Source organism: Panthera onca, chromosome E3 (genome assembly GCF_046562875.1).
Source record: "Panthera onca isolate mPanOnc1 chromosome E3, mPanOnc1 haplotype 2, whole genome shotgun sequence".
In the NCBI taxonomy this organism is placed as follows: Eukaryota; Metazoa; Chordata; class Mammalia; order Carnivora; family Felidae; genus Panthera; species Panthera onca.
The window spans coordinates 12,734,416-12,760,647 of record NC_138354.1 but is presented as its reverse complement, the minus strand read 5'-3'; the positions used below and the strand labels follow the sequence as shown (position 1 = coordinate 12,760,647).

The 26,232-nt window shown below is 44.0% G+C and overlaps 1 protein-coding gene across 4 annotated transcripts in view; it reads right to left on the bottom strand.

Annotated features, from left to right (window-relative positions):
* AUTS2 (activator of transcription and developmental regulator AUTS2) overlaps nt 1-24,545 on the bottom strand; it is a 1,119,628-nt gene extending 1,095,083 nt beyond the window's left edge. For all 4 annotated transcript variants that reach the window (XM_078439965.2, XM_078439967.2, XM_078439968.2 and 1 more), the window contains exon 1: nt 23,254-24,545. In XM_078439965.2, the coding sequence (XP_078296091.1) occupies nt 23,254-23,562 (309 nt within the window). In that variant the 5' untranslated portion in view covers nt 23,563-24,545. The remainder of the gene's footprint in view (nt 1-23,253) is intronic.
* Between the last annotated feature and the right edge of the window lie 1,687 nt (nt 24,546-26,232).

Sequence of the window (26,232 nt, the reverse complement as noted above, 5' to 3'; positions counted from 1 at the left end):
ATCTACATGCATTCATCTTGGCAAGTCCCACCCCCACCCTGAAAAACAAAGGACACCCACCAGCCCACTGTGACTACAATTCCTGTCCCTTGACTGTCACTATGGCTATCTGCCCAAATGGTGTGGGTCCCTCCGGTCACTGCCATTTCAAGGGTACTTATACACAAATAAACACAACGGGACCGAGCCTCACAGAGGCTCTGTGGCTTCCACATCTGACACCACACACAGAACTACTTCAACACCAGAAGCATCCTCCCCTGTACAAAAAAGTCAAGCTAATCTGAAAGACCTTCCCGAATCTACTTCTACTAAGAGTTGAAGGGGAGAGACAAAGGTCCCACAACCCCAAAGCAAGAAAGAATCTTCTAATCTAAATCACTCAAGTTCTATTATCCATACACCTTGGGCACTACCCCAATGGCATGCGGCACCAAAGTGCATGACACTACCCCTCCTGTTTCACACGTGCCTGAAAGCAGAGGTCAGATAATTTATGTTACTTGCACCTCTGAGAATCTGCCTGGTGGAGAGGAGAAAAGGAGGGGGGAGGGGAGAAAACGGGCCATAGTTTCTTTGCTACTAATGGACAGATAACTGCAGAGTGCCATAACAGATTTCAGTTCCTTTGTGCACACAGGAATATTTATTTAATCAATGTACTGTAACAAAACAAGCCTCTGGTGTACTTTAGGAAAGATGGAAAGCCATTCAGGCAGGGTGATTGGAGTCTTGTCACCTGTTTAGTTGATACTGGAGATAACCAGGACGGGGGGAGTGTGAGGTGGGGGGGGGGGGGGGAGGCGGCAGCTCTTACATCCACAGAACCCACGTGCCTGCTGGGGAAGGACAGATGTGCAGCTGCTGGCACATAATTATTAGTCACTACGGCCTGCGGCCCAAGACTGCAGCTCTCTCCCTTCACCCCAACACAGCTCCCGCACAGGGCCTGCTGCCGGTCCCTATAGGGTAAGTAAGTATCCCCTTCCAAAGAAAACAAGCAAGCTTTCTGTTAAACAGAACTTGTCCCACCAAGAATCTAATGATTCTTAAAGTGTCAAAAGGGAAAAACAACCTCAGTGCACTTCATCACCTTTGGTTTTAAGCACTCCAAATGGAACGGATCGAGAGAGGTTATTCTGGGGTGGAGAGAAAGGATGGACTTCTTTTTTGTTGTTAACTAAGAGGCCACCTTTCCTCAAGTACCAAGATAAAAGGCATTTGGCCAGCGAGGCATGTTTACCAGGCGACCGGCGCAGTCATGACAAGACTCATTTGTTTACCAGAGTCATAACTGCCAGGGCTGGAAATCTGTCATTTTACATTTTTCAAAACTATCATGAGAATATTTTCAGTGAATTAGATTTCAGAAAAGATAGACCTTAGAGCCTAATCTTGATATATGCTCTAAGCGTTAATAGACAGTCACTGTCAGGAACTGATACAAAGGCTGAATCAAAACAAAGATAATACAAACTTAACATCACCAAAACTTACAGAAATGAGAAAAATTAAGAAGAAGCCAGTACAGAAAGGCAGAATATTTTTCATTTGTACCTTATTACAATGTTTTATCAACTTTTCCTTATTTGCCTAATTTTGGGGATTTGAAGAGAAGGAAGGGGTAGAAGCATAAATTTGAAGAATAAAAATCAAATATTTTTGGCAATGTTCTACTGCCTGGTCCTGATTACTTGGGTGTTCACTTTGTGATAATTCACTGAGCTGCACACGATACTTATTTTAGGATATGTTCTACTTCACAATATGTAAAATTTAAAAGCCAAATAGGCATGATTGTTTTATTTTCAGAAAAGGTTTGGCTGCATAGGAATTATTTTAAAGTGCTACCATTACTGCTGCCCCAAGAAAACACCAAAAAATATTCTCTAAAATAGCAATTCCAAAACTTCTGTGCAGGGGACTTGCTGTAAAAGAACTCCTGGGGGGTGGGGGTTGTCAGAAACATGTGCCAGGGCCACACAGCAGAAATTAACTTTCAGTAGATGAGGAACAGGACCCGGGAACCTGCATGTTTAAGAAGCTACCCTGGGGTATGCACATGTACAACCGGGGGTTTCAAAACCACCGCACAAGGCAAGAAGAACCTGTGGTCCCCAGCAGCCTGAAACCACCCAATCCCCATTCTCCATACCCAAAACGGGTGAGGAAGTGTAACTATTTGGAAAAGTTTTATAGAAGCCTTACTAACAGAAAGGGTGCTCTCATCAAATACATAAAATACTTGGTTGAGGCTTTAATGAATGTTTTCCCCAGAATTACAAGGAATTCTGATATGAAGTTATAATCACTAAGTTACTTGTACTGGGAACCTCCTTAAAATTTTAGAGACTGTGAAATCAAATTACTCATCTGTGGCCACATGGGATTTGGGGTCACTGGCAAAATCTGCACCTGTGCTTTTCCACAGTCTGAGAGTCTGCCCCTACTCTCATTAGCATCATTGTGACACTGAGAGTTTAGATTTCCCTAAAAGTTAACGACAGGACCAAAGTCACTTGGCTAAAAACTAGAAGACAACTGGAGTCCCAAGTTTCTAATCCCAGACAAAACTGCTACCCACTACAGACCTGACTCCCATCAGGTACCTTTGAAGAGTTAAACACAATCCACAGTTCTGTTTTCAAATTCATATTCCCTAGTTTTAGACAACCACATTAATCTGGGTTGGAAGCACTGCAGTAAAACTGAATTTTGCTTTTGGGCATGCACAGACAACAGCAATTCAAAGATAGAAAGAGCACTACCCTGGGGTCTTTTATCTGAGAGCACAATCAGGGAGCCTGCTGGATAATTTGTTTTAGAATACCAGAGCACTTGTTTTTAAACAAAGCATTAGCCAAGGAAAGAGGTTACAACAAAAGGAATCACAGGACCCAAAGAAAAAAAAAACAAACAAAAACAAAAAGCCAAACACCAAGATTCAAGGTGGCTCTTTCCACCCTCCTTTTAAAATCTTATTTAAGGAAATGTAACTAAAGAAGGCTTGCATTTAGGTCTTTTTCTTTTTTCATTTAGGTCTTTTTAACTTTACCCTCCAGTGGGATACAACTAATTTAAATCTAAAAAAAGAAAAAACAAACACTTGCCCTTCCATGAATCCTCAGATCACGTAAAACTCAAGTCTGAGGCCAGCTCTTGCATTTCCTCTAAACACTTTCCTCCGCTTTTAAGTAAACCTCCCAAAGGCCAGAAAGACGTCCTCAGGAGTAGGTCAGATAACCCCACAGGCAAATGTTAGTCTCTAAAATGTGTCTACCACCCTCCTCCCTAGGGTGAAATCGCACAGTACCTAGCTATTTTAATTTAGTTCACCCACAGGAGTGACACAAATTAAATTTATAAATTTTTAGTTCAGCTAGAAAAAAATTTTTAATGGAAACAATACAGTGCAGTGGGAAAAGCGGTGACCTATATATTAGGCAACTTGGGTTCCACATCCCAGCCCTACCACTAACGCACCAGGTCATACAGAGCAGTTACATAACATAATTTTCTAGATCTACATTTTCTCATCTGTGATAAGGTGACAGCCCTAAGGGGGAGTAAGATCACCTCTGAAAACATGCACAGAAGGGGGAAGGATTAAGAAAGGGTCAAAAGCCCCATTTAAAAAAAAAAAAAAAAGCGTCAGAATAAAACAGTTGAGAAGCATGTATTTATTAGTCCCGTGGTGCAGTGATGCAGTAGTTCAAGTCAGGCTCTGAAGCCACAATGTACGCGGTCCACCACTAATACACCCTGTGACCTGGGGTGTAAACTCTCTGCAGCTGTTTCCTCTCCTACAAAACAGGGTTCATACCTGCCACACCAGACCGCCAGGCGAGGATTACACAAACTGAATTAAGCAATTAGAACAATACCTAGCATACACAGCAGGCACGCAATAAATGCTAGTTCCCATTATTATTACCGGATACATCAATATTGAGTTGACAGTGGAGATAAAGTTGACAGTTAAGTACTTTCATATCCTTCCTAATCAGAGGAGAAACAGAAACATCTTATACCTCTCCATATGTTTTGGTGCAAATCTTCACTTCTGTAAACTCTCAGAAGTGCCTGCCCTTATTCCCAAAATAAGTCCCTATGGGGCAGGTATGCTACTGGACTCTATCCACCTGGACACACGGTGATAGGAGACGCACAGATTTCTAAAACCACCAGAAAAGCCTAAACTGGAAAAACAAAGTGTTGTTATCCTTTGAGCAACAACAACAAAAAAATTTCATTTCCCACCCACCCTTTCACACACTGAAGTCAAAGTCTACTTGTGCAATCCAAAAGCTTATAAAACTATATATATTTGGGTTTTTTAATTATTCCAGGTGATTCTTTTCAGTGAGCTTACAGGTATAAAGCATTCTTTATATGAGGAGATTTATTTTTCCTTCTTTAGCCAACAACCATGTCTGGTAAAGACAATGATCCAGGCAAAGAAATCACATCCTACCACTGTTTTCTTCCTCCACTTAACCCAAAATCTGTAAGATTTCTTTTTCAGTATTTTTTCCCTCAAACTTTATTTACATTTTCTTCTCATGATCCATTTTACTGACTCCAAAAATCATCTCTAATGCATTCCCTCTATCAGGAATCCAAAGATACTCATCAGTGCCTGATTCCCTGACCACGTGGAAGATGGTGACAGATTTAAGCTTCACTTCTGATTAGGTCTTCCCAGTGAGAGTAACCTGAGAGCCTGGCCCAGTACAGAGCCCTAGAAATAAACTTTCCCTTTCTACCTTCCTTACCTTTGAATTTGGGAGAACACAGGTGGGTTAGAGGATTCCACTTGAAACAGAAAGAGAGTGGAGTATAGTAATTTCTTCAGGATCTTCCCTAAGCTTGAATCTTAAACTGTAGGTCTATTTCATTCCCCTCACTTTTTAAAAAAAATTTTTAAGTGTTTTTATTTATTTTTGAGAGACAGAATGTGAGTGGGGGAGGGACAGAGAAAGAGGGAGACACAGAATCGGAAGCAGGCTCCAGACTCTGAGCCTGCTGAAAAGCACAGAACCCGACACAGGGCTCAAACTCAGAAACTGCAAGATGGTGACCTGAGCTGTCATTCCCCTCATTTAAAGCTGGTAACTAATAAAATTCAACGGATTCCAAAAGTCCCTCCAAACTTCAGTGTCCCAGCATTCAGCCTCTCTTGAAGGAACACATTTGTGAAAACATCTGTAACCAAAATGACTGAACCACATCACAGGGAGAGAGGGCAAACTTCTTACCTGCCAAATGGTTCCCTAGAGCTCTTAATGAAGAATTACAGCTCCACCACACCTTTTTCTCTGTTAAACATGCCAGGGGACAACATGACACCAGAATGTAACACCCCTGTCCCCTACAGAAAGACACCCCTTGAAGCCAGGGGCTCTGTTTACAAACCCCAGTGGCTAAAACAGTGCCTGGCACAGAGAGAAACTCAATAAGCATTTATCGAACGAATGAGGGTGTTGACACACTGGATGAGGTGTGGGTGCCCTGGAAAGCTAAGGCCCACAGGAGATAATTAGTCCCCAAATAATCAAGAGTTGACAATACTTCTGAAAATGTCACAGTCACAGTCTCAGATGTGTCCACACAGAGCTGGCCACTCTGTTGGCAGAACATACCTTACTATACATCTTAACCCACATAGTAGCGATAAAGCTGTGACTCAGGCCAAAAAAAAAAAAAAGCCCTCAACTACCACCAGACGGCTCACAGCCTTCCTATAAAGATGCATGTGCCTCCAAGTTTTCTAAATGAAACGCTGTGTCCCCATTGACTTCTAAGTTTTATAATAACGTTCAGCTCATCCCACTTGCAACCACAGCTCCCAACACTTCTGAATTTCTGAGTTCCCTCTCTAATGCCTCAACTCCTAATCACTATATCCTTTCTAACAAATATGTAAATGTATCCCCAGTTTGGCGGGGGGGGGGGGGGGGGGGGGGAGATAGTATCAGGAGAGGGGCACCGGAGGACATCACCCTTGAGAATCCTGGAGAGCAGACCACATTAAAAAGTTCAACAGGAAAAATGAAAAATAAAGGCTGGGAGTACCGCTCATTAATCGCATGGCTTGGTACTGGGCACCTGAGAAAACCCAGTGAAGAAAAACGGACACCTTCCTCCAGACAGGTTCTCTACCCTGACTGTACAACAGAATCTCCCAGGGAGCTTTTTAAAGTTCTGATGATGGGGTAGGGACTACCTCTACCCTCCCAAGGGTATGAGGACTTTTTTTTTTAAGCTCTCCAGGGGATTCTAACGTGTAGCCAAGTGAGAAACCCCTGCTCTTCACTCGCTTCCCCTTCACACAGTACACATTAAAGCTAACCTGTCATTTTAAGAAAAGTATGGTAAAATGCCTACTTTTGTTAAAGCTGGTGGTGGGTCCATGGGTATTCGTTATTGTTATGCTTTCTATACACATACATACATATTTTTACACAAATATATTTTATAGCAAGCTCAGCATATGTTGATCTTCAAAAGCACAAATACTAAAAAGATGGTTTTTACATTCCTAAGGAGTATAGATAGTCACTAGTGGTGTCTGAGGCTTTTACTTCACCGGAGGAGAAAAAAATCAAGACCAACTCAATTGGGTCTGCAGACTTGAAAACACTGGCCTAAATTCTGTAACACACTTCACAGCACAGGTCTTGAAAAATGCTCCAAACTCAGCTCAGAAAGACTGAAGGTATCTGCTTAACCAGCAATCCACCTAGAATCAGCAGAGTTGCCAGGACTGAGCCAGACTGGCTGTGAAATCCTCTTTATAATCAAATATGTGCAGACATGGAAAGGGGTTGTGACAAGACAGTATAACACTTCTAGGGCTCAGCTCTAGAACCATCTTCAAATGGGGTGGGAAGAGCATTATTCCAGCAAAAGTTGATCAGAGACCAGTGCACCCCCTCCACCCCATCAGGGAGGCAGTACATACCCTGGAATCAGACTAGCAACACAACCATAGAGAAGTTATTTAACTTCTCTGAACCATCTCTAAAATGAGTAATATGTTACCTTCAGGGTTGCTGTGAGGGTTAAATGCGATAATGTTCTAGGTACAATGAACCCTTAATAAATATTAGCCGTTATTGCTGTTATTCAAATAATTACTCAAATGATGGTGGATTCCGGCACTGAAGAACACAGCTATTTCCCAATTAATGATGACTGGGTCCTGGAGTTCTGTACATTCTTTTAATTTTTTTTTTTAACATTTATTTATTTTTGAGAGACAGAGACAGAGCACAAGTGGGGGAGGGGCAGAGATAGAAGGAGACAAAGAATCCAAAGCAGGCTCCAGGCTCTGAGCTGTCAGCACAGAGCCCGACGTGGGGCTTGAACCCATGAACCTTGAGACCATGACCTGAGCCAAAGTTGGACGCTTCACTGACTGAGCCACCCAGGCACCCCTGGAATTCTGTATATTCTTGAAGCATGTCTTTTAGAAGAAGCATACCGATAAACAGGAGAGGAGACACAAGTCTTCTGGCCTCCAAAACAGATGCCCCGTGGCTCAGAAGTCTTGGAATGGTAGCAGCAAGGTACGATGGAAAGCTTCCATGAAGGAATACAACATGTGAGTTCTAGATCTGGATTTGTTTTAACACCAGCTGGGTGATCGTGGGAAAATTCAAAGACTTTACTGAGCTGGGAAATGAGAGCTTTGGACAATTGTTTTCAGCTGTTTTTAAACTTCTTCCATCGCACTGGTTTAAAAGCTCCTACAGGCCCCTCCCCCATCTCTGTCCCACTCCTCATTTGCTCCATTCTGGCCACGATGGCCTTCTTGAGCTCCCCACACACCAAGCCACTCCTTCCTTAAAGCCTTCACATTTATGCTTCCCTCTCCTTGAATCCTCTGCCCCTGACCATCCACATTTCTTGCTCCCTCACTTCCTTCAGGTTTCTGTCCAAATACCACCTCCTCAGAGAGGGCCCACCTAAACTACCCTCTATAAAACTGCACAGCTGCATATGCATATTAGATTCTCACTATCCTATCCTTATCCTGCTTTTAAAAACCCATCAGCACCCAATATATTTGTGTTCATAATTTATAGCATGTCCCCCACCCTGCTAGAATATAGCCTCTCTTATAGCAGATATCTGTTTCTCGTAGTCACTACAGCATCCCCTGTGCCTACAATACTGCCTGCCTCACACACAGAAGCACTGATAAACATTTCTTGAATAGAAGAATAAATGAAAGAATCCAGATACTTCCCAAAGAGAATCTTACCCTAATATGTACAACAGGTAAAGATGGAGCTCTGGTTAAATGAGGTCCGGGCCTCCCCTCAGCTGATTCAGTGCCCCTGAGGTACCCAAAAACCACTGACCAAGTGATCTCCAAAGTCATTTATTGCTCAGAAACTCTCCAAGTCCACATTATTTCTGTTAAACTCCAAAGAGAAACATTAAATTTGATGAGTGACTTTCCATTCTGTGATTTCACTTACTAGTCACTGACAGCTGCATAAAGTACACTACAAATTCAAAGCATACTATGTCCCAGAACCGCTGCATCCCTAAAATATCTACAACCAAATAACAGATACATACGGATGGCCAGGAAAAAAAACTCCAACTCCACGGGACAAGGGTTGAAGGGTGTCTCTTTCCATGTGCTGTCACATGGTCCCTGGGCCTCTAGGACCTGCCTCTCACTGCTTTTAAGTGGGGAAGAGGGAGGAAGGACAGTGGGGTCAGGACCCATGAGGAGACAGATGTTATACAATGGAGGATATAAATCTGGGCAACATGGCAGCCACCTGGTGGCTTCCTGACTCCACTACTTAGTCTCTTTTTTCATCTAATGACCTTACACACAGGAAAACAGAGGTGGAGAGAGTGTCCTAGAGAAAAACTCTGCAGGAGGCATGAACAGTTGGAAGAAACACTCCAGAGAAGCCAACTGGCTACAATATTGTGATGAGGTCTTATGAACAGCTAAAAGACCTCCTCAAAATTGCAGGGAAGATATAAAAAACACTCTGCAAACAAGTCAACAGGACCTTTGCAATCTACGGCATCCAGACTAGCAGTGCTGAACAAGAGTTCAACTGGAAGTGTGGTGACCCATCCTCTAACACTGTAATCTAATCCTTAAACTAAAGACAATTTAATGCCTTTGCCTGTCCATATGTTTTCTAATGACGCCATTGCTGTCAGCATACTACAGGAGTGCTTCTTGGAAGATGGAAGTAATGACAAAGCACATCATTGGGAAGGCAATTATATGCAGTACTAACCATTTTACAATGGCCATATGGGCTGTATTTCAACAGTGTAATTTCAAAATCAGCCTGAGCACACATATTTCTCTGTCCTTAATCCCAGGTACACATTATTAAATGAAATAAGGGTACAGATGAAATATGGGCAGCATATGTAGAAATCTATAACAAGAATGTTGAAGTAACGTTCATCTGTAAACAGTAAATAGAGGGCACTCACTGTCCTGGAGCCGACACCCATCTTCTACCAGTCCTTCTCCACATTGTTTCCTTAATCGAAAACATCACGACGGGGAATTATAAACCACCAGAGGGGCAAGGAATAACACAAGGAAAAGTTAAAAAACACACAATTCCTATGTGAGTGCTCACAATCTGAAACAGGCCCTAGAGGTAATACAGAACTCATATTTTACCATATATAAAATTCAGGTGTAAGAGATCACTTTTAAAACCCTGGACTTAAAGGTCTGGTTCCCATTACACTGGTTTTTTACAATTAAATTCTAAAAGATATGCTTTGACTTGGGTCTCCCCTACAATCACAAACAGGGTTAAAAACTGAAATCTACTGTGTTTCCATTTTGAATGTGCAAAGGATAACCATGCTCTCACCAAAGGAGTTGGGAAAGAGGGGCAATACTGCATGTCTCAGAGCACGATAGTTCCGGGGAAAAAACTGCCTATCTTCAAAAAAGAGACCGTTCAGAGAAATGTTTGACTTGACTGATCTTCATATTCACCCAGATATCCTGTGAAATTTCAGGCCCAGTGAGTATGTGTGTTTTACTACTTCTCAAGGGATTAGCCAGCTATGAATCCTAAAGTCCTGGACCAAGAACTTGCGAGGCCCATCTTGGCCCAGAGAAGAGGAGGGGGTTTCACAAAATAAATAAATAAATAATGTACAGTACTCTAATCACAGTTGGGATTTCCATAAGAAACAAATCTAACAGTCACATTCATTAGCATACTCTTTGTAACATAAACAAACCTCCACACGGTAGAATGGGGAAAGGGGGAGACCGATTCACAACTGTGCTGAGAATAATGAAAGGAAACAATGACTGAGGAAATAATGCACTATTTGTCACCAGGTATCTTCAAGATACAGATATCAAGAAACACAAAGAACTATTTAGTACGGTTTTCCATCAGGAAAAATGGAGTACCTGTTAGTTAAAAACAAAAACAAAAACCTAGCAATAAGGTCTGTTTTATTGTGAGATACATTGCCAGGGGAAGTGCTACTTCCAAAATCACACAAGACAAAAGCCTGAACCCTTGCCTTTGACAAAGGCTTATAATCTACCTAAGCTAAGTGACCTGGGAAAAGGTCAGATTTTAATACAGGGATAAACAGTGAAGGGGGGTTTGGGGGAGAGAGAGAGAGAGAAAAAAGAAGAGAGGGAGAACCACAAAATGCTTGCAGTTGTACGGTGTAAGTAGCAGCCACCTACTGTAAACTCCCAACACTTAAAAAGAAAATAAAGAATTTCCCCAAAAATGGTGAGGTCCTCTCCCCTCCCTAAATGCTATTATTTTATCTAGAAAATTCCTTTGTAATCAAGACAATTTTCAGCAGCCAGGAACAAATGTGGTCTACCAGAGACCCATTTGGGACTCTCTCACAAAACGAATCTGCATTAAAAAGAAAGGTGGAAAGGGGTGAGAAGCACAAGCTTTGGGCCAGGTATAAACCACTGAATTTCCTGCCTCTCTTGTACTGACCTTGAACCACTGAATTTCCTGCCTCTCTTGTACTGACCTTGGCTGGGCAAGTTGACTTAACCTCTCTGAGCTTCAGTTTCTTCAACTGTAAGACAGGGAAATCACTTGTTTTTTTCACAAGGTAGCTCCAATGAGATGATGAATGAAAAATTCTGAGCACAATGCCTGGCCCAGAGTAAATACTCAGTAAATAGTGGCTCCCTTTTCAAAAAGGTCTTTTCATGGAATTTTTGTGTAAACAGGTCAACTGAAAATAAGCACTGGGTACCTACTATGCATGGATTACTGAGTAAAGGAAGCAGCAATCCTGAGAGCCTCAAATATCCCAAGAATGATGCATGTGGGGAGAGCACAGAGACTAAAGGCAGAGGACAGAGGAAAATAAAACAATATATTAGAAATTTAAGTTAAAAAAACTCTAGCTGTCTTTTCCAAGGTTCCAGTCACACTCCCAGGGGACACACAATAAGCCATTATAGAACATATAACAGATCAAGAAAAAATTAATAGCACTTGAACTTCCCACCAGATCCCAAATAAAACACAGAGTACATTGTGTCATGGTCAATGCTTCAAAAACTTCTTTAGGCTGGCCCCAAGATCTCAATCCATGGGAAAATCATTTCAGAAAGATGAAATACTTCTCAGAGCTAAGGCATAAAAGCATTTCTCTGACCTAATCCATATCCCAGCATTAAGACTATCAATAGATTTTATCATCATCATCATCATCATCATCATCTTCATCATCATCACTATCATCAGTGATTCTGGAAACAAAATAACTGCAGACAAAATTAACTATGGGCTGAAATATAGATAAAGGGATGGCTTTATTGGATAGGCTTTGAAGTCTGATTCGAAGTGGTAAGCTGCATTACCAAAATATTTAACAATTTTCTACGAAGTGATCACGGAAGCTAGAAGTGGTGCAGACAGGTTGAGTTAAACAGTTTCTGATAATTTCAACTACTGTGTGAAACTACTCTTAAACACAGGAAATACTTCTGGAATCAATATTTAACAACAGTTATATTCCTTCAACTAAAAGTGACCTGGAACAATCTGGTCCATTTCTATATTAGACTAATAAAACTAATTTTAAAACAACACAACTGTCTAGGCATAGCAGGTTTCAACATTCAGGTGTGAAATCGCACCTCCCAGCACAGAGACTGAATTATCCCCTGCCTCTTACCTGTAATTATCATTTGCTCCCTCCCCAGGTGGCTCTGAGCCACCACATATCCTCCTAGGCTCACATCTGGATATTTAAACTCCCTCTGGGACCTCACACGCTATGGGGGTGAGAAGGAGGAAAAAAACAAAATTTCATGCTGGCTTAGACAACTTCTGAAAATATCTATTTTCAACACACAGTATAAGAACAATTTGACAAAATGAAAACATCCTATATCACCATGGTTAAGGGTAAGAATTTTTCAAAAAAAGAGTAAATTTACTTCACAGTTCCTGGAGAGGCCAGCTTCTTCCATTAAGGCCAATTCCAAAAATTTAGCAAAAGATCTTTCATCAGTTGAGAGGGCATAATTAGATGTTTTGATTAAAGCATTTTCCTCCCCTGGTTAACAAGATATAACAGATGTCACCGACTTCCCTAATAACAATACAGCCCTGCATTTGGCATCTTTACAATTTTAAAACTGAACTGCCATATCGAAAGATTATAGCTAGGGTGTTTCTATACAATCATGACTCTGAAGTGGTTATGACATGCCTGGACTCCCCCATGAAACAGACATGAAAATCATATTCCATATTCATAGCCACAAGCCCTCCTTAGCATGCACTTGAAAACTACCCTCTGAAATCTGAATGGTTTGGGTTTATTCAAATCACCACCAATTATTTCTGGAAGCACCAACCAAGTGAGGTATGAAACCTGAACAGAAAACACAAACCTCAGAGTCACTTTCTTAAAGGAACACAGGGAACACATGCAGGAAAGTGTCTCAAGGAAAGCAATGCCCATCTAAAGAGACCCACTCTACTCAAATCCCACCTTCCCTGCAGAGAAGCACTATACTTGATTTAAAAAAAAAAAAAAAAAAAGACTCATATTTTTCACAGTAAGATTCCCTTGGTGCATTTGATCCAATTTACAAAAATTCGATTTACACCAATTTTGTCAACATATCAGTTCAGAGTGTAACTAGAGACAGGTCTGCATTTTAAATGGGAGGTAGCCTCAGTGATTGAAGTTCGACTCAAACATCCTGGTTTAACAACTCCATTAATGACATCAAGCACAGATCTAAAGATTACTCAGCCCCTCTGTCAGTCGCATGTGTTATTTATAGCAGTATATCAATCATGTCTTCTCCTTATTATTTCCTACTTTCTGGTCCTAAGCTATTTGGTCTGCCAAATTAATACATTCCATTGCTGCTGCAAACCTAAACAATGCTTGATAAAAGATTAATAAAATAGTTGGGTTCTCTGCAACCACACACACATCCAGGGAAATTCATCAATGTCTTTTTATTTGCATATTTGGCTGACTGCCCCCTTTAGCAAATATGTAAGGCACAATGCTCAGGTATCCTGGTTTATGGTTTGCATTTAATTCAGGGTGTCAATCTGCTTCTGTTTTAATTACATCCATCTTGATATGTTATTACAATCTCATGAAAACTTCTTTTCATTATATGAATGGCTATAAATATATACACATGACAAACAGTTGTTATAAATTTTCTGGTTCAGCAATAAACAGGCAAGATGCCTTAGCCAACACGTCATATGGATTTAATATTTTGAGTCTTTTTTCTTCAGAAGAAAAGTTTGGTTGAGTCTTCAACTCAACTATACTCCTAAATCCACTTCAAATATTCTGCCACCAATGCTATTAAATGGCTCTGAATTTCTCTGGATCACTGGGCTGAGGAAAATATTATATCCAAATAGAACATGTTAAAATTTTAAGTAGGCCACATTAAGGTCATCTTATATCCCAAATAATTATTGCATCTTTCCAGTGGACATTCAAGAATGAGAAACTCTTGTATCATCACTCTAATATTTACTTTCTCATTTATGTCCTCGTTATGGGGAGTAGAGGAGGAGGGAACTTAGAAAAGACTAATGTACCCACAGAGAAAGGCCAATGAATTCCAGGGTGATACACTGGGGGGAAGCAGAATGCTTTTAAAAGGTTCTTGATACTGAGTTCAGAAAATTTCTTGGAAAAAATAGGAAGCTTTACAAGCATTCATCCTCGTTTGCATTATTATTTTTGTTTTTTAAAAACCTCCTCTTAAATTCCCAATCCTTGGGAATCCAACTACTAAGCAGAAGCAGCCTCCTAGTTTCACTGGGTAACAGTAAGAGCCATAACTCCCAGTGTGATCTTGAGCAGGTCAATTAACCCCTCTGGGCTGTGTTTTCATTTGCAAAATGAGAGGTAGAACTACATCACTAAAGACAACATCTGTGCCTCTAATGCCACTGACAGCTTGGAAAGCACAGCAGCCAACAATGGCTGGAGTGAAATGGATTAAAAGACTGCTCTAAAAAAAAACTGGAGTCCTAACTTTAGGATAACACCTCCTAAAGATGTAGCTCTGCACATTAATCTCAAAATGTAACTCTGGCAAGTAATCAAACTGATCACCATAACCAATGAGCAAGGAACAAACTTTGCAATTCACAGCAATGCACAATACCAAACACCTGCTTTCCCTTTTGCCCCAGTGAAAGTATAATTTCACTTGAACAACAACAACAAAAAATCATTTATTAGAACAACACAATCCAGGACCCTTGTATTTTCGTCAACTGAACAGGTACAGAGAAAATAGATAGAACACTGGAATTTCTAGCTTGTGGCCGGAAAACAAGTGATAATCTAATCCTCACCAATGATTTACATTTTCATTCTCATTTCTTGTTCTACTTAGTTTTTTACTCCAGAAAAATAGCCACTGAACAACTTTTAGCCAACAACCTTTAGCCAGCAAGCAAAACTGAACAGGGACCCTAGCAAACAACCAAAAAATGTCTACTTCAGTATAACTATTGAGGGATAACTGAGATACTGGACTCTCTTAATTTCTCTTTTCAAGCTCTAAAATATCACTGCCATCAGAAACTTTACAGAGAAACCTGAAATAAGGTTGGGAGGTTGGTGTTGTGCTACAGTGGCAGGTAGGTGTGGGGACAAGGAAAACGACATCGCTCTGGTATCATCACAACTTGACCCTGGCATTGACTTAAATCCTATCCCAGACTTCCCTGCCATTGTAAAGTATCAGATTTCACCCACATAACCAAGAGTCACAATTTGTCTTCGCGGGTCATGATTCTGTATCCAGCCCTGGTCATTTTAAAATGCCTCAGTTAATACCAATCACAAAGTACCTGCAATTTTAAGGCTTTCTGGCAAAAATGAATCCCAACCTGTATTAGCCATTTTCTGTTACTTACAAACTGTGGGCTCTTCCTTTCTCCTCTGTGACTCCATTTTACTGCACTTGGGCTTTCCAAGACTCCAATAAAGGTATAAGGAGATATGGCACCATGAGGTACAGTAGCAAGCCAAAATGACAGCCAAGTCTTTAAAAATGTTATTTGTTTGTACTAGTTGGTAATTCGTGGTGTTTGTTCAGGCAAACTCTAACCAGAGCTCAGATATGAATGGGAAATCAGAATGAGGAGCTGAAATAGCCCAGAAAACTGTGGCAAGCAATTTTCCCTCACATCCGAGTCCTTCAGACAGGTGAAACTCAAATGATAAAAGTGTGGAATATTAAAATGTTCACCTTTCATCCACAAGTTCCTAAATCTATTAGCTTTTAGTAACTGCATTTATAATTTTGATAGTTCTACCTCATAAAGGAAAAAGAAAGAAGGGAGGGAAATTGGGAGGGAGGGAAGGAAGGGGACAAGCAATGGATAGTTGAATCTAACTGGATCCCATGATGAGACTGCTATATGCACCAATTTGTGCAATAAACGCCTGCAAAGAAAGCAGCAAGACACATGCTTGCAGGCTACAGGTCACCTTGCAAAGGATGGAACCAGAGACCTGAAGATGACTGAGCCACAGAAAGAAGCCTATAGTTGCCTAGTCTCCTCCTAAGCAAGCAAACAAACCCAGACTATGTGAACCCCACTCTTCCCCTCCTCAGTTACTAACAGCATAAAGAGGACCTGTTCTTTGTAACCTTACAATTGTAACTTAATGACACCATACCCCCTTACCCTGTAGGCTGGTTAGAAAAAAATGAAAGAACACAGCTCAGACCTGGAAGAACAAAGACAAATTTAGGGTCTCAAAAGCATAAAATTCTATGCCCCTCTTCCAGGTGAAAAAAAAAAAAAAACAAAAAAACCTGCATTCATCTACTCATGGAACACATACAAATTATGTAAGAAAAATGGTTCTGACCTAGCTAACAATGTCCCTACATTGTTTTTGATCCCTTCCTGTCTTGGGTTTCACCAAATTAATCCCCATCTTGCTCTTCCAAACTTCAACTGTCTGAGAGTTTTCAAATCTCAACTTCAAAATCTACTTGATCTTTTTTTCAGAACTTCCTCAAATGACCAATTGCTATCCCAGCACTAAGTTCTTTTTTCCTATATCTACAGTATATTAGGTTTAATATTAACCATGAAAAAAAAAGTGTGGTTTCTTGAGGAGAAAAAATAACACGAGGCACTTTTACAAAGTTAGTCTACATTTAAAGTATTTGACTAATCACAGCATAGGGGTAAAATAAAAATAAAATGTAAAGCCACCAACCCACCATCCTCCACCCTCTGCATGTGGAGAGACACACACACACACACACACACACACACACACACACACACACGCACATACCCTCCTATCAAGAAATGCTATATAGACCTCTGTCCAAAAGCTTCCCAATCTTATAGCCACTGGGACCTAAATTATTCCTTAACAGCTGACCTCAACTATTATTTTCTGTTTGGGGACATATCTAATCCTAACCTTCTCTCAAACTAAATAATCGCCACTTATTTTTCACAGTATATATAGGACTTGCATAGAAGAGTCTCAGAATCTCTTTATCACCCTCAACACTGAATCATGCAGAATGCTCAGGTTTTTTTAACCCCTTTTCAAGAGAACACTGTCAGAGGATCAAAGGCAATCACTAACTTTGTGATTCATTTTTTAAATTTATGGATTCATTTATATCCTATCTACTTCCAAAAAAGAAGCGAAGTAGTCAATCTCAACAAGTAACACAAGCCACATGGAACCATATCACCATCTTCAACCTCATCTCACTGATGCTCTGCTTTGTACCGTAAAATATTCAAATTCAGTACACACAGTAAAATACTTGAATTCATAACCAAGCACACTATTGCCACTCTTCCTTTTAGGAAAACTTTCTCACCACTTAGAAACTCCTCAGATCCTAGATCCCAGGCATACTTTCAGAAGTGAAATGCTAGAACTGACCCATTTACTCTGTAGTCCCATCCCAAACTTCCTAAGATAGAAACTGAAAAATCCACCAAAAACAGAGCTCTACAGCTTTCCCTGGCTGTGTAACAGCAGAAGGGTTCTGACCTCTCTTGAACTACCAGTTCATACATAAACGAGCCAAAGGCAGATAATTTAAAACCTTTATTTTAACATCACTGTCAACCTCCTTTGTCATCCAACCTTCCTTCCCAGCTTGCTTAAAAAGCAGCAATACAGGAAACCGAAAGGACCAAGAGACAATAAAACACACTGGCTGGAGGGCAGCTTGGTGGCATCAGAACTGCTGGCATCAGGGCCGCCATCACATTGGAAGGGCTATTAATGAGAATCACTCACCAACATTCACCTCATGGTGGGGTTGCTAACAATCAATGAAAGCACTGACACCAGGCAGGACAAGGGAGCAGGAAAAGTGAACTAACCATCATTATTCACATCTCCCCTTCCCCTTGCCATTCACACTTAAGCAGCAGCCTCCACTCCAACTTCTGAGCCTGACTTTCCAAGTCATCTATCACCAGCCCACTCACCCTAGACTGAGAGATGACCAAGATCCAAGATCTGGAAAGGACCCTGGAGATGCTTTGCAGCATTCCCCATATTGGATTAGGGGTTACAATGCCAAGAGTAAGAAAGAGTGCCCTGTGGTCAAGGAAATAAAGCACATCTCACTGTCTTCTCTGATATTCAAAATTCGCATTCGTATAATGAAAAGGCTTTTAATTCTGGCAGAACAAGCCACCCGTTTAATTTTGTCTTGCCCATCAGGTTCCAAAACTACTTGAGGGTAGATTACATTTTTTTGATCTGGAACACCACTTATGAACATCCAGCAGAGCTAGGTTCCCTTCCAACTTGGGTACGTTTGCTCTAAAATTAGTCTAAACTTCTCAACTAAGGGATGAAGAAAATTATGCTTTTAGAGAGTAACTTCCCAAACTCACTCAACTAGTTAGGAGGGCCAAGCCTGGAACAGATGTCTGCACAGGTGTCCACCTACTTACACAATTTTGTAACTCATTTCTACCAGTTCTTCCTTACCCCCAAGCCCTCATCAAATAGCACCTTCTCAATCCTCTTGTTTCTGTTCTTCTTCACTATTCCTTCTTCTTGGAAGTCTCTCTCCATCCCCCATTTCCCTATCTATCCAAATCACTTCAAACTTCTAGGCCCCTTCTTCAAGAAGCTTTCTCAAACACTTCAGCCTATCTCCTTACTCCTACTCTGAATGCTTACTGCACTTAGTTGATATTAGACATTCGAGCACCTGTTTCAAAATTATTTTAAAGGTGCTGGGCTTAGTTTATCAACTAAACTGCATAGTCCTTCAAGGTACTATATATATTTTAGGTTTCCCTGAACTCTTTCTAGGCACTCCATAAATATTTGCTGACTGATACGAGGAACATGATTAATGTTTTTCAAGCAACAGAAATAAGTGAGATTCGACCACACTAAATTATAAGAGCCTACTAACATGGCACGTCGTAAGCACTTCAAATTCTGTATAGCCTATTTATGCTACCACTGTTTAGGTAAGCCCTGAAACTACTCGGAAATGAAGACCACATAAGAGTCTTGGTTTGATCCTCTAACCAGCAGAAGTAACTCTTCCTTCATTTTCACAAGCCTGCAAAACTCCCAGCTGGCTTTCTGTCTGCTAATCCCACCAACTCCATCTTTGATCAGTTGTACATATAGAGGCTGCCCTTAAAACCCATGCATAACAGAGGGGGGAAATGATGGATTTGCAAAGAGAAATTTTCAACCATGGTGTTCATGTGGCTTCCTAATCAAGACTACACAGAAAGAAACCCTAATAAAAACAGAAAGGCAATATTATCTGGCACATCAGTGTACAGACAGTACTAGAACCCCAAATTTCCATTTCTACTTTGTTGGCTGAAAGCTATTTTTTAAAAAAAATGAGGCATGGTATCTGGATGTTCACTCTCAACCTATCATTCAAAGAATATTCAAATAAACAATACGGTATCGAAATGGTAATTCTGCTTCTCAAATGCATAATGAAAAGAACACCATGTTCAACTTTAGCCTCCTCACCTACCCTCTTATCTTCTATCATAAGACTCTTCACAATCATATACTTGAACTTCAGGGCACAATTACTTGAGACAAGTATCCCTGCAGAATATGAAAGTACCTCAGCCGGTTTCCCTGCCTATAAAGTCTGGGACCTCTCAAACTACCCCTACAGCTTTCATCACCTTAAATAAAAAATCAAACAATACTGAAAAATAATCAACATAAAAATGCAAGTTCTCATTAGGCAAGTTTCTTGCTTTTACTCCAGCATTAGTAAAACCATAGCTGAACTGGAACAGTTTTTATCAGCACTCTTCAGAACTTAGGAGCCTCTTTTTTAAAAGGAAAGTCAAAATGAGCTACTCAGGACAAAATCACAGAGTCAAATAACGAGTCCATTAACACTCTAAGTATGCAACAGCACAGTGTGCCAGCTACTGCTCTGAACCAGCATAAGCTACAAGCCTAGCTGTGCAAGCCAAGATTTCTAGTTTCTTATCACATCCTACTAGCAGCAGCCTTGATGATACGTGGTGACAATTGATTTCATTTCTAAACACAAGGCACAAAACCATATTACGTACTATGGTAACTCTTGGCATCGATAATAATTCCTAACATTTATAAGCACTCCATTAACATATATTTCTGTCCAAGTTCATAGTTTAGTTGCCGATTTCCTAATAAATCCTCACATTTCTTGGTGACAGTTCAGTTTAAATCTTGTAAACTGAGAACAGGAGGACACCAGAGGTTTCAATGATCGTTATACACATACGTCTGACCATCCAACAGGGACACAAATGTGATAAGCAGCAAACAGATCTACCTTTTCCCATAGAACCAGACATATATGATGATTTTTATTCCCCACTGTGTGTTCTGGGTATGAAAAGTTTATTCACATCTTTCCTACAAAAGCCAGGCCTCTTAAATGTGAATACTAATAGGATAGTTGAGAACATTAGGGAACTGATGTTAATTTACTTAGGTGTGATAATGGTACCACTATAGAGTTTCTGGTGGGGTTTTGGTTTTCTGGGTTGTTTGTTGTTTTGTTGTTGTTGTTGTTGTTTTGAGTCATTACTATTACATACATATAGGAATATTTACCTATTTTTCATATCCCATCTGGGAAGGGGGTGTAGATGGGATACAGATGAAATCAGATGAGACATGAGTTGGTAGTTAGTGAACCTGGGCACTGGGTATATTGGAGTTTATTATACATACTACTGTCTCTACTACTGTGTGTGTTGAAATCTTTGTGGAAAGTTTTAAAGAAGCTTTTTAAAAAGTTAGGCCTTTTAGATCTACCTACAGATATGTAAATGATATTTAGATATGACGGCAGCACAGCATTCAGCTAACCAAAGTAACCTGGGTTTTGATCTAGAAAAGTAGCAGAAAAAACAATCACGGTAAGGAAAGGAATGGTATTGATGCTACACTTTGAACTCGACCTTTCCTAAAACTTAAGTTTTTTAAACCCAAAAGAAACTAGAATTGGGTACATCTTCTCTCAAAAGCCAAATGGACTAAATTTTGCAAGCCCAATCAAATATCTACTTATTAAAATTAAAAACTACTGCATAAGTTATACCTCCCTCTATTCGGCCTTCAAAAATGTTCATGGGAAAATGCAGGCCCCTCTTGCTTCCTTACTGTAAGGGGCCACACAGCAACCCAGGAGGACCACGCAGAAAGCAGAACCACTTGTAACCAGCTCTTTCAAATAATGTCCTAACCCAATCACAGAAAGCAATGGTGAACCAAATTCTAGGCAGCATTTTCTATCAGGATACATGCTGCCATTTCAATATCAATTTCAAAGCACAAGAGAAAGACAGAAAGAGAGAAAGAAGTCACGCTGTACAGTACCCTCCCACCTTGGCAAAGTTAAAGCCACAGTTAGAATTATCCTAATAAGTGGTGAGCCTCAACACTCAAAATAATCGTGTAAGATCCATTTTAGCCAATAAATCAGCAGTTCTAGAACCAAAGGGTAACTGATTCAATCACTAACATCAAAATCTACGGCCACCAATACCATCACCACCAATCTCCCTTCCTCCCCAACCACTGGCCCCCATCCACCACCATCACCACCAGCGGCCCAACCAAAAAGCAGTTCAAACAGAAAAGAACAACCCTGACAGGAAAGCTTCCTTTTTAAAAATATTTAAACCTGACACCCAAGCACACACGCAGAACCAGCAATCTAAACCTGTAAGGTTACTGCATGTGAGATTTAAGCTGTCATTAACAAAGCTTACACCCGATCATCTCAAACAATACCATAATAACAGCGAAAAAACCAGAAGGAAAGGGAAAAGTTTCCTTCAGGAACGTCAAACCATCACACCAGGTGCATGAAATACTAGAAACCAACTCCTATCTGGGTTTTGTGCTTAAGAAAGCAGGACCAACTCTGCAGAATCTCAAAGCCTTGTGTGTGTGTGGTGTGTTGGGGGTGGGGACAGGGAGGCTGGGGGGAGGAAAGGGGGGTTACATCTGTGGAGGCCAATGACTGATGCTAGCACCAAATATGATCTCTGCAGGTAAAGATAGTTTCCCCCAGGCCCCTGGACAGTCTCCCTCTACCCACCTCCTCCCACCCCCAGGAGCCAGTAGCTGGCAGGAAAATGTGCATTTGGAAATCAACACTGCAGGTGCCCAAGGAATAAAGAAAGACATACATACACATACACACAAAGCCAATCAGGAAGAAAAAGAGAACACACACACACACACACACACACACACACACACACACCAAAAAAAAAAAAAAAAAAAAAAGGAAAGGGAGAGGGACAATTGGGTGACAAGCCCTTCAGATAGATACCAGCTAGGATTTTATTCTTTCCTCCCACCAGTCCTCCCTGGTGTACCTTTTTATGTCCTTTAACCAAACTGCTCATGTACACACACACACACACACACACACACACGTGTGTATATGTATGTGTATAGATGATATTATATATATATAATTAACCCTTTCTACAATACAGCCCCACACAGAATACACAGAGATAGAGATATTCCATCCTTTCCTCTCTTCTCTCCCCTCCTCCCTCCTTTTCTCCCAACCAAGAGAAAACGCCCCCTTCCCCAGCTTCACCAAAAAAAAAAAAAAAAAAAAGGGCAGGGGAGGGGGGCAAAGAAACCACAAAACCCCATCAGTCTCCAGTCCCGAGGACACCCAGGACCAGGAAAGGTATATACTATACAGACACACACACACACACACACACACACACACACACACACACACACGGACATATGGTTCTGTAGAAAGCACACAGAGAAGCGTCCACAGGCGCCCCAAACCCAGCAAAGAGACTTCCACCAGCCAAGAAGCCATGATTGGGGAGGGAGAGGAGGAAGGAGTAGGGGCAGAGCTATCCGTGGAGGGGGGCGCATTGTTGTGATGCCTGAACCCCTTTCTCCCTGCCCATCTGCTGAGGAGGGGGTGCAGGGAGGGGGCGCAGGGAAAAGGCGAGCGAGAACGAGAAAACGAGGAGACCAGGCACGGCTCTGCGATTCCCTCCCGCTGCCTGTCTGCCCGCGCCCCCCAGCTCCCCCCCAACAATAAGACCTCAGCCTAGACAGACAGACAGCCAGACAGACCGGAGCGCGGCGGGGGAGGCAGCGGAGCAGGGCGCAGCCGAGTGGGGTCGTGCATAAAGGGAAACCGGGGGGGAGGGGGGTCCCCCTTACCTCCAGCGCTTCAAAAGTGACAAAGCTGGTCATGGCAAATCCATCAATGATGTCCTCTTCGGCCGAGGTGGACTCTCTCCGCTTCCTCCGCGGGGGTCTGGGCCGGGACGGGGCGGAGGACGGGGGCTTCCCATTGTCTTCCTTGTCGGAGCCCGACGACGAGGCGAGCGAGGGCGCCCGGGTCCGGCCGGCCCCGCCGCCGCCGGCCGCGCCGGCCCCCAGCCCGCCCCGGGAGCGCCTCTCCCGGTCTCGCTGCGACCGCGACCGCCGCTTTTTGCGGAGTCCATGGCCCCGCGTCGGGCCATCCATGGCTCTGCCGCGCCGGGGTCTCCCCGCTCGCCGCCCGCCCGCCACAGGCTCCGGCCGCGGCCACACAAAAAAATTGACACCAACCCCTCCCTCCCCCTCCTCGGCTTCCCTCCGCCCCGAGGAGGGCGCGGGGGAGACGGCGGCCGAAAGAAGGGAGAGAGGGGAAGAAAGAGAGGAGAAAGAGAAGGGGGAAGGGGCGGAGAGAGGGAGGAGGGACGGGAGCGAGGGCGAGAGGCGAGGAGCCCAAGTGCGGGGCTCCCCACAGCACCGCGGGTCGGAGATTCCTGTGAGCAGCGCCGAGCAAAGTAATGGCTGAACACACAGGTCTCCTTTAGAGGCAAAAAAAAAAAAAAAAAAAAAAAATAACTCACCAAGCAGGCAATAAATCAGAATAGCGGAATGCTTTGATCAAGAGACTGGGAGGCTCCGGGGAGCCCTCCCCGCGGCCATTCTCCGCCGCGCCCCCAGCCCCCCGAAAACGCCGGCCCCCCGATTCGAAACCGGGTCCGAAAAGGTCGCGGGAAAGTGGGGGCAATGAACTTCACCCGCCCCTCGCGCAGGAAAACACCCCCGCCGCCTCTCACACACGCCTCAGAGAAAACTCACTCCCAGGCTCCAAAATTTTTAAGATATGCTTCCAAGGGAGGCCACGGCTTCCGAGCGACCTGAGAGGCACGAGACCCCCCAGAGAGGGAAGCATAATAATGAAATAATTGGGAGGGGAGAGGGCGAAACTGGAAGAGGTGGAAGGAGAGGGAGGTGGAGGAAGGGAAGGAGGATGCTGGAGCAGTTGTGGGGCTCGCTTTTCGGTCCTGGAGGGGGGAGGAGAGGAGATCAAAGAAGAGAAGAAGCAGACCCTGACGCTGCCACCCACCCCCCCACACACACTCCCCTCAAAAAAGAATTTTTTCCAGTCCCAGAGAAGAGGTCACCCTTCCTCAAAAAAGGGAGGGGGGTGAGTCAGTCGACGAGGAAAGCAGAAAGAAATCTCCAGCGGGAGAGACACCGATGTGCCGCCGCTGCCGCCGCCTCCTGCCGCCGCCGCTGCCTCTTCGCTTCGCCCAGCCCGAGGGAGAAGCGCGGCCAGGAAGCGCCGGGAACGCCGCTCTCGCCGCCGCCGCTAACGCTGCCGCCGCCGCCGCCGCGAGAGCCCCGAGCCGGAGGGTGCACGGCGTGTCCCCGGGCGGCTGCAGCGGGAGCCCGGGCACGGCCCCATCCTCCGCCCGCCCGCCTAGCTCAGCTCCCGCTCCTCCCCCTCCGCGGCCGGCCCACCGTCGCCGCCGCCGCCCGCCTCAGCCCAGCCCCGCGCCCGCCCGCACGCGCGCGCGCGCGCGCACGCGCCCCCGCCCTCCCCGCGCCCCGCTCGGCGCGCGCTCCCGCCCCCGCGGCCCCGGCCGGCTGGATCACGTGGCCCGCTGGGCTCCCTCCGCCCCCGCCCCCTCCCCAGTTGTAGAGTGTGTAGAAAGCTAAAGGCTGGGGGCTGGCCGCGCTCGCGAGCCCAGGGCATGCGCGCTGGGGCGGCCGGGCCTGCGCACTGGGGGCGGAGGGGAGCCGGGAGTGGGGAGCGGGGCGGGGGCGTGGAGGGGGCCGCCCGCGTGGGGTCGGCTGCGGCCCGGCAGCGTTGGCGCGCGAGGGTGTGGAAGCCGAGAGGTGATCCTGCCGACCGCACCGCGGACGCGTGCGGGACGCTGTCCCCTGTCTACTCCGCGCTCCCAGGTCCGCGCTCCCCGCAGCCTCTTCGGGACACTTGTCCCTCGACCCCCTACCCCAGGGCCCGGCGGAGGCTCCCGGGCAGCCTACTTGGGAGGCTCCCAGAGTATTTTTCTGGGCGACCTGCGCAGCGAGGGAAGGAGGAATTTTTGAAAAGGGACACAAGGTGGAGGGGGGGGGGCTTCCCCGGGAGGGGGGCACGACTGAAGGCGACAGAAAAGGGAGCGGGTGCCAAAGGGCGGGCCTCCGCTCCGCTGGGAGACCCCGAGAGGCCCTACGGCCGGAGTTGGAAACTTTTCTCCCACGTGGTAACACAACGCGTGACCGAGTGACCCCGCGCCCGTGTGACCTTTGGGCCCTCCTCGCTTTCGTGCGGGGGCTCTTGGGACGCGCGGGCGGCTGCGGAGCGGGAAGCGCAAGGCGGTGCGCCCGGGTCCGAACTTGAGCCTCGGCAGCCGCCGCGGGCGAGGGGGCGGGGTTGGAAGGGACCGGGCTGCCCCAGCCCGAGGACCCGTTGGACGTGCAAAATGCAGTCCCTACCAAGGTCGGCTTCCTTTAGTGAGGGGCGGAGGGGGGTTCTCTTTTTCCTATCACTGCCCCTCCTTTCGCAGAAATGTAGCTGATGCTTATAAAAAGTTGTATTAAAGAGTTGACTGCAGCCCAGAATCGATCAACAAAAGAGACCAGCCTCTCTAGGTAAAATAGCTGTGCGTTTTTCGGGGCACTGGCATTGATCTGTACGGATCAGAAAGACGCCGACAGCTCTTTCTCACCAACGTGTTAGCTACCCACGTCACTTTGTGTCTGGCGCATAAGTAATGTGGCACATCACCCCTTAGCCTCCAGTATCTTATTACACTTGGGGAGGAAGAAAAGGAAATAAGCTTACATTGTTAAATTGCTCACAATGGGTCGGGCTTGGTACTAGACGCTTTGCACATCTTTTCTGTTCTTTACTAA